The 9,342-nt window shown below is 42.3% G+C and overlaps 1 protein-coding gene across 1 annotated transcript; it reads left to right on the top strand.

The window, feature by feature from the left end:
- Positions 1–1,956: 1,956 nt before the first annotated feature.
- Positions 1,957–7,546, top strand: LOC124271968. Its single transcript, XM_046707139.1, has 2 exons — positions 1,957–2,231; positions 6,923–7,546. The coding sequence occupies exons 1-2, from the start codon at positions 1,965–1,967 to the stop codon at positions 7,517–7,519; spliced, it is 864 nt and encodes a 287-aa protein (XP_046563095.1). The 5' UTR covers positions 1,957–1,964; the 3' UTR covers positions 7,520–7,546.
- The last annotated feature ends 1,796 nt before the right edge of the window (positions 7,547–9,342 follow it).

The following is a 9,342-nucleotide window of genomic DNA, read 5'->3' as shown; positions in this document are numbered from 1 at the left end:
CACTTCACTGAAGATATTTCAGTCTGAAGTTTCTTGAGGTCCTTTATGCTAATATTTGAAGCGTATTCACTTAACATTTAATAGCATCAAGGTTATACCTGCAAGTTCAGACAACTGGGAGACATCCCGTACACCAAATCATGTTTGGACTCTCCATGAATTCTCCAGTCACAGATTATTTTGGGACATGAAGCTCGCGCAGTTGTTGTAAACATTGCCGGACAAAAGAAATATTACACTGAAAATCGGATTCGACCAAAACATTACTAACGTTGGTTGGCTACCAAAACATTCAGGTTAAAAACAAAGCTCTGATACCGTCTGACACCGAATATCAATTTGCCCCATGTTTAGCCACTGCTGGGTGTAGAATGGGTGTATACTATTTTTGGTTGTTTACTTTCGCTTATTCTATTATTATATGGGCATTTATATAGCGTTATAGTCAATCCCACATGCATGCTGAATGCGTTTCTTTGTTTTCCCCATGATCATTGGATATCAATTTCAGCGGCACATCATATTATCAATCTCAACTCCCTGGGGACCATACATGTAAAACTCTTGCAGCCACTGGGCGCATAAGACTTTCCCAACCTTTCGAGGTACCAATTCACAGCTGGGTGGACTGGGGCACATTTTTTGTGACTGAGACAGCGTTGAGTCATAAGTCGACACCTTTGAAAAATGAAAGTGCATGCCTCTATTGAATGACCTGCTTGTTGATCTATGAAAAACGACAGGTACACAAGAGGTAACAAGGTCATCTTTTGTGTTCGTGCAACAAACGTTCCTCGTTGAAAATGCACCCAGTAACACGAGGGGCGGTGGGGTAGCCTAGTGGTTAAAGCGTTCGCTCGTCTATCCGAAGACCCGTGTTCGATTCCCCACATTGGTACACTGTGTGAAGCCCTTTTCTGGTGTCCCTCGCCATGATATTGCTGGAATATAGCTAAATGTGGCGTAAAACTAAACTCACTCGATAACACGAATTGATCACGAATGTTACCAGAAATGCTTTAACCATCATCGATCCGGCTATGATCCTCGGTAAAGGAACTTTTAGAGACAAGATTAGATCTCTTCAGTGTCGTGGTACAATTTCTGGTGTCCCCCACCGTGATATTGCTGGAATATTGCTAACAGCGGGTCATGCACTCATTTTCTTGAGGTGATCTTTCTGGTCCAGGCTCAAATAATTACCATATAGCTGAAATGTTACTGATTTCGGCGTCAAACAAAAAACAAAACTGCCTGGCATGAAAGTATTAAGAGTTATATATGAGATAGGCGGACAGCAGGGTCCTACGCCACTTGGTTTAGTGGCCGAACACCAATTTCATTATCACCCTCTTGCATAACAAAGACTAAACATCACTCACACAATCAGAAGTGAAAAGGGACTTCTGAATATGTTCAAATATCTGTCGAACGTTGAAAACCATAAAAGAACATCAGGACAAGCTTGGTTACTGAGTGGGTGGTTTTACGCATCCTTTTGACAACATTCCAGCAATAACAGGGCGTAGACACCAGAAACAGGCTTCCGCCATTGTATTGTAGGAGGGGTTGTATTGTGGTTATTTGTTATATGACCCGTGAAGATCCAGGTTAGAATTGGTCTTCAGGAACCCATGCTTGTCGTCAGAGGCAACTTAAGGGATCGGGTGGTCATACAAACTCTCCTCTGCAGGCAACATGCAATGTTATCAGTGTCACATGTCATCGTATCCCAATTGCGTAGATCGATGCTCATGCTGTTGATCACTGGGTTGTGTTGTCCAGACCGCCGCCATATAGCTGGAATATTGCTGAGTGTGGCGTTAAACAAGAAACCAACAACAACAAATATTTGTGACATTGCTGTCTTTGGCGCTGCACTTGACACAAAAAATGTATAATTGCATTATCCAGAGGAAAACGGCCCTTAACGATGTTTGTTTCATTCCAGCTACAAACCCGCCATGTTGCAACGAAAGCATTTGGTCCAACTAGCGGTGGCACTTTCAGTACTGGCCATCATCGGTTTCGTCACCGCTAGGATTCTCATGGCTAACATGACCAATTACGGGCCAGCTGCAAAGGAACGGTCAGTAGTCCAAGATGGTCTCAGGGCAGCTGACCAGTTAAGAAAACAGAGGAATAAGCTGTCGGAGATACTGAACAATTCGAGGAGAGAACTCGCGATGATGAGTTGTAAAATGGTCGAAATGACTACAAAATCCAATAAGGTAAGGATATGCTTTCTTGCAAATGTTTCAGTAACGTTTCTCTACGAAGCCTATTCATGTGTGCAGAAAATACAAGCGGTAAAACACTTTCCATTACAATAAGAAATCGTTCCTTTAGTAAAAGCAAAGCCGATTGTACAATTCTGACTGCATTACGGGTATGTGGTTTTGAATCATTACCACCACCTATTGATGATACCAGAGGTTCGCCAAAAGCTGAGCCTGTTTTGCCCCACATGTTGAAGAAGGGGGAGGGGGAGGGGGGGGGGGAAGAGAGAGGTGACCTACTTCATTTGATGAGTGTGATTAATGAGTTTTTAATCCCTCTCACGTGACCTCATACGTGGGTTGCTAGGTGACCTAATGAAAAAACCCATTCTTATCAGTTCATGACACGCATAAGGGCATGACATGACATGACCCAAAGGTTTACTCCCATTAGTCACACATCCCATTAGTTAGACATCTCAATTGTCAGACGCTGGACTAGAGATTAATTAGGGCAACACCCATATATACATGGGAATGCCACAGTGGGATATTTCAACCAGTTAGTTGCACCTAAGGAAAACTGTTACTGTGTATAAATATCTTGAAGCTATTTTTGATAGAAAATGTTTTTTTCAAATTATCTTTATCAAATCTTTGCCAACAGCTACTAAAGCCATGTATTTTGTTTTATGCAGAAGTCAAAATGTTAAACTTATCAATACAATGTCAACTATATCTCTTTGATTCAACGGTGAAACCAATCTTGCTGTACGGTTGTGAAATTTGGGGGTATGCTATTTTAAAACAAACTGAAAATGAACATATATGTTTTATGAGGAAATTATATTCTATTGTATAGAATCTTAGTAATGAAGGTATTCACAGCTGTAGCTGGATTTCATGTACAGAGAATATTTCTAATAACATTGGTTTAAGTTATGTATGGCTTTTACAGTCTCCTACACCCCCCTCCCCCCAAAAAAAATCCCCAAAAGTCATACATATTCTCTTTTGAAACTTCATGCCACCATTTACCATTTGAAAAAGGAAAATGGAATAGGATACCAAGAGTTGAAAGAAATAGTAAATTATGTTGTATGATGTGGGTGATGAGTTTCATTATATTCTTAAATGCACATATTTCAGAAAAGAAAGATAAATATACCAGCTTACTTTATGAAGGACCAAATATGTAAAAAAATAAATCACTCTTGACATGTAAAAATATATGAAATGAAAAATCGCAGTAAATTCTATAAATATACTCTCCCACAAAAGAAACGCATCATGAAAATAGCAAATTGCATGTAGCAAGGAATTAAAACGTGATTCATTTTACAAAAGGTTTTGCTCTGTTTATGAGTCCTATATTGTTTATGTTTTGAAACATCACAACAAAACGCACCATCCGTAAAATACCCGTATTTAACAGCATGATTTTCAATTTCGGCGTGTAGTGTCACAGAATACACAATTCACATGCAATGCACGTGAAAGTTGGGGATCAGATAGTCTCAATGATGGGTATAAAAGGTTGATCGCTGTCTGTCAATTTTTCACTGTATTTGGAATATTGTTGACGAACGCAAAATGCCACGTCTATGCGAAGCCAACCGTCATATCGCCATTGGTTTGCTTGAAGCTGGCCAGTCTCAACGTGCAGTTGCCCGACGCATGAATGTTCACCAAAGCACCATTTCACGGCTCTGGGAGAGATATCGCCGGTAGAATGCGGTAGCAGATGCCCCTCGTAGTGAGCGACCTCGAGCGACAACTGCGGCGCAGGATCGCTACATCAGGGTACATCACTTGCGTCATCGAACAGCTACGGCGACCAGTACCGCTCTAGAAATATCCGGATTGAGGAGGCTCTCTGCACAGACCGTCAGGAACAGGTTGAGAGAGGCTGGTTCACGTGCCAGAAGACCTTATTTTGATCCTGTGCTTCGACAACAACATCGTCGACATCGAGTTCAATGGTGCACCAACGTTCAGGCCTGGAACTTACCGAATTGGCGTAGAATCTGGTTCAATGCTGAATCACGATTTCTATTGGAACGACGCGATGGAATAATGCGGTTGTACAGACGTCGACGTGAACCTTCCGTCGACGCTTGCGTTCCCCAGGTGGACAGATTCAGCCGGGGCAGTGTTATGATGTGGGGTGCGATCACCTGCCGTAGGAGAAGTGATTTAGTGATGATCCAGGGCAATGTGACAGCTCAACGGTACTGTGACGAAATCCTACGCCCACACCTCCTTCCAATCATTGATCGCCAGAGGGAGTTGTTTCAACAGGACAATGCCAGGCCCAACATAGCACGTCACACTAGAGACTTCCTCCAGAACCACAACATCAATGTGCTCCCCTGGCCCTCAAGATCACCGGACTTAAACCCGATCGAACATCTGTGGGATGCCCTGGACAGACGGGTGCGACGCCGTAACCCTCAGCCCCAGGCACTTCAGCAACTCGCACAGGCACTACAGGCAGAGTGGGCTGCGATTGGGCAACACGAGACTCTGAGACTTATTCGTTTGATGCCGAGGCGATGCCGTGCAGTTCTGGATGCCCACGGTGGTCACACGAGGTATCGACTTCAGCGCCACCACACGTCTCCATGTGACACTCAAACTGACTTTCCTCGAGTTGGTGCCAAAGACGGATAAGTCTGCATTCCCAGTGTGCAATTTCGCTATATTTCATTGACTCATAAAGCCTCCAAGATGTTTCAAAATAAACATAAAAATACAGTTGGAATTCCTATATGTGTTTCTTTTTTGGGAGAGTATATATATTCTGCAAATTGTAAAATCTTCCTGCTAACTACTATTCCGCCATAATATTATCATTTATTGTCATCTGTACCTCATATGCCGATGATATCTTCCTGAGTGTAATAAAGTTCTGTTCTGTTCTGTTATTTATTTATTTTATGGGCCATTCCTATTTCATTAAGAGGTAACAGGCAGCGGATTAGCTGTGCACTCAACCAGATGGTTTGTTGTTTTAACTTGTCTGACTATTGGGGTGTCTGACCAATGGGAGGATAACCAACTAAAATCGTATCACCCAATCAATAAACAGTATCCATAAATGAATAGTGGTTTCTGCGACAACTGAAATAGGTGAATGCCATGTGAGGCTGTAACTGATAAGATGCATCATATGATCGGTTGATATATGACTTTAAATAACCCTATTTTGGTCCTCAAATAGATAAACCGATCAAGTGACCCATACTCTGATTGCTAAGTAACCGAATGGATAATCTCGTTATCCCTCCAGTACATCATTGATGATTTTATTAACAAGAACTATAACCTAAAATAGAGAGATGACAACCCAGGCTATGTAGGTTCAAATGTTTGAGTAACTGTGTTTAGGCATCTTTATCTTTATCTAAGCCCATGTTTGTTTTTGAACTGGCCGTGGTCTGATAAGGTCCTGACCTTGCTAAACCCAAGTGTGTTTGACCTCAATCTTGTACTCCTTATGTAGTCAGTAAAGTCTATGTGTATGTATACAGTAAAACTTGAATTTAAAACTAAAGATTTAATTTACTAACTGTAAAATTGACACAGTTGTCAGTAGAGAGTAGAATACTTAGGTTGCTACAATTCAACGCCGGTAATGTTCTACTGCTGGGCCGTCTCACCTCAGTCTGATGAATAATGAGTCGATGTTTAGAATACGGTCACATATTGTTAGATTATAAGTAAAAATGTTCTATGGTACAGTAGGACATATCGTCAAGATGGACAGCACTAAGACTAAAGCTTGGACATGCAAGAGGTGCCTGGGATACGTCCCTGTGTATGCTTGGTGGAATGATGTCTACGATGACACGTTTACCTGTGTCTACTGCAAGTCTAAATCAAGGACAGGGTAGCCTCAAGAAATGTATCTATATTGAATTTGAAATCACTATAGCCTGTCTAGGTCTGAATGATCTGGATAATAGCATTACTACTAAACAGATTGTGCCAAACATTTTCATAGTTCACACATCATACTGAAGATTTCCATATCTACACTTACGGACCATTTCCAACACCCAGTGGTCCACTGAGGTCCAACACATACCTACGTTGTCTAGGTACCCAGTAAAGTTGAAACCTCAAGTCCGTATTGATTGGGTGATACGATTCTATTTGTCATGTCATGTCATGTCATGCCCTTATGCGTGTCATGAACTGATAAGGATGGGTTTTTCCATTAGCAACACACGTATGAGGGATCAAAAAGTCATTAATCAATTCATCAAATGAAGTAGGTCACCTGTGAAAAATATCCTCCACCCTTCCCACCTCTGCAACACCCACAGGTTTCTCCCGTCATAAACACATGCACTGGGGAGTCTGAGGGACCTTTTACCTACTTTTGTTTAGTGCCAGTTCGTACGGAATGTTTCCAGGTTGATCAGCATCATTCCCCAGTCCGTGGGTTGCAGCCCACATCAAGCAGAGGTTATCAAGCACATCAGTTATTAAATGATAACATTGAAATTCCTCGTCTAAACACCCAACTCGCTCATTCATATAGCTGGAATATTGCTGAGTGCGGCGTAAAACTAAACTCACTCACTCATTCATTCAGATAATGGATTAAAGACGTCAATGTGTCGGAAAATGTAAGTGATAGTCAATGAATATTTTGTGTACCAATAACTTAAGCTTTGTCTATTTCTCTCCAACAGAGTTCTGTTGCCGTTACTGGCGGGTGGTGCAAACAGTCAAGTAAATCGGCAGGTGGGCAACACTTGTTTGACAAACCTCTGGCAACCCAACTTTCACTTTTCTTTCAAAACCAAACCGTTGCGAGTTTCGGGGATGGTCCGGGCGACTACAAGAAGTTTCTGGACTCGACCAATCGACTTCGTGCATACGATGCTTTTGATGGCGCCCCCTATGGGCGGGAAACAAGCGGTGGAGTAGTTCAGTTTGCTGATCTAACGGTTCCCCTGTACGGACTTCCGCTGTACGACTGGATCATAAGTCTGGAGGTGGCAGAACATATTCCAAGTAAGTCTGAAGACGTCTACATTGACAACATCGTGCGTCACGCAAAGAAAGGCGTAGTTCTGAGCTGGGCAGTACCTGGTCAAGGAGGTCTTCAACACATCAACAACAGACCCTTGGATTATGTACAGAATCTTTTTTCGAGCAAAGGATTTGATACAGATATTGTGGCGAGCCAGGAACTTCAAGAAAAGGCAACTCTTCCATGGCTGAAGAGAAATGTTTATGTCTACAGGAGGAGGTTTAACAGTGTGGCCGATCCAATAGATGCATAAATGCTTGATGTTTTCGAAATTCCTTAACAACAGTTATAAAATGGGTAATGTGTACCAAGTGTGCTATATTTTGTTTCCAGGAATATAAGATCAATAAACTCAACTACTTACATGTTCGGGTCTTGTCTGACGCCAGCTAGGCTGTGGTAGCCGCTGCAAGCACCATTGTCATAATGTAATGCCGCACATGATCTATAGTACTCGGTTATCCGATGGTCCCACAAATACAGAGGAAAACATAACATACAGCACTGTTGGTGTCCCACAGGTTTCCTTGTTAAAAAGACGACCTTCTCTCCTTTGATATACATTATCCCTTATCTTACCTCACACATAAATGTCGTTTTCTGATTGGCTGAACGCTTTTCTATTATTTTCAATGTACCCTGCCTACAAGCGAGTAACATTTCCGATGTTAACTGCTGGGAATGCCGAATTCATTCGGTACTTCGTGTTAGTAGTTCTTTATCTCGAATAATTGAGTCATGTATGATGTACGGAAATTACCAATGTTTTGTGAATGCAAACCTATGTAAGGGAGATAACTCTAAATTTGTTTTTCCTGTCTGTCGGTGTCGGTATTGGCTAATCGCTAAACTCGGGTACTCCTTATTACGATCTCATAACATTGAGGTGTTCGGTAAGATAAATACGTTGTTCACTGGTCTCTCGGGGCCCATGGGTTGGTGTACCCTCTTTGTTTGTTTATGTTCATTCGGACTCCAGGAACGTAACCAAACATAGAGGGTACATCAACCCATGACCCCCCTCGTGACTACTGACTGACTGACTGACTGAGTTTGGTTTTACGCCGCTTTTAGCAATATTCCAGCAACATCATGGCGGGGGGACACCAGAAATGGGCTTCACACATTGTACCCATGTGGGGATTCGATCCCGGGTCTTCGGCGTGACGAGCCAACGCTTTAACCACTCGGCTACCCCACCGCCCCTCGTGACCACAGAGCAACTGATGTCGTCATAATGCAACATTCTCGTTGTACCTCCTTTGTCATAAAGACGACTGGAAACCGTGGATGGATTGTTTGCGACAAATCAGCAACATCAAACACCAACTGGAAATGGAACGTGATACACAGATCGGATTGCACAAAAATACCGCAGAGCTGTGAATGCAATTGACAGCGCAGACACCGTGCTCGTAGCAGTCAGCATGGGGTTAGGTGCGGCCGGAGTTATTGTCCACCATCGTGGCCGCGTGCTTGGCATTGAAATAGCGGCTGGGGCCTTGGGATTGGTGGGAATAGCTCTTAAATTTATTTCACGCCAGCTGCAACATAAAGCGTTGAAACACGACGAAATTCGCATTCTGGCCGAAGTGAAGTTAAATACTATAGAGGATCATATCTACACAGCCCTATCCGATAGTAAGATATCCGAGGAAGAGTTTAGGCTGGTGCAGTCTCAACTCGCCAAATACCACAGGATGAAACAAGAGATAAGAACAAAGTCTCGTAAGACAAGTGACATGAGCGAAGAGGAGCACAAAAAGCTCATAGAACAAGGGAGAAAACAAGTCAAGCCTTCCTTACCAAAACCAAAGAAATCATAGGAGAATAACGCTAAATTGTTTCCTCGATATTTCACAATTAGACTAACGTGTATCTATGTGCATAGCAATGGCTTACTACATGGGGAATATCATAATTCAACTCCTTGAGATGGAAAACATACAAATTGGGTTGATAGACGAAAACTTTGTTGATAAACTTGTTGAAGGGTTTCAACGGATGGATCCCGCTGAAAAAGAGTGGGGGATACTTTTAGACTTTCTAAATACTTATTCAAACGAGATCATTTAC

This window comes from Haliotis rubra, unplaced genomic scaffold (assembly GCF_003918875.1).
Source record: "Haliotis rubra isolate DU_JTF1 unplaced genomic scaffold, ASM391887v1 Scf165, whole genome shotgun sequence".
Classification (NCBI taxonomy): Eukaryota; Metazoa; Mollusca; class Gastropoda; order Lepetellida; family Haliotidae; genus Haliotis; species Haliotis rubra.
The sequence above is the reverse complement of the archived record's forward strand: the minus strand, read 5'-3'. Positions and strand labels throughout refer to the sequence as shown.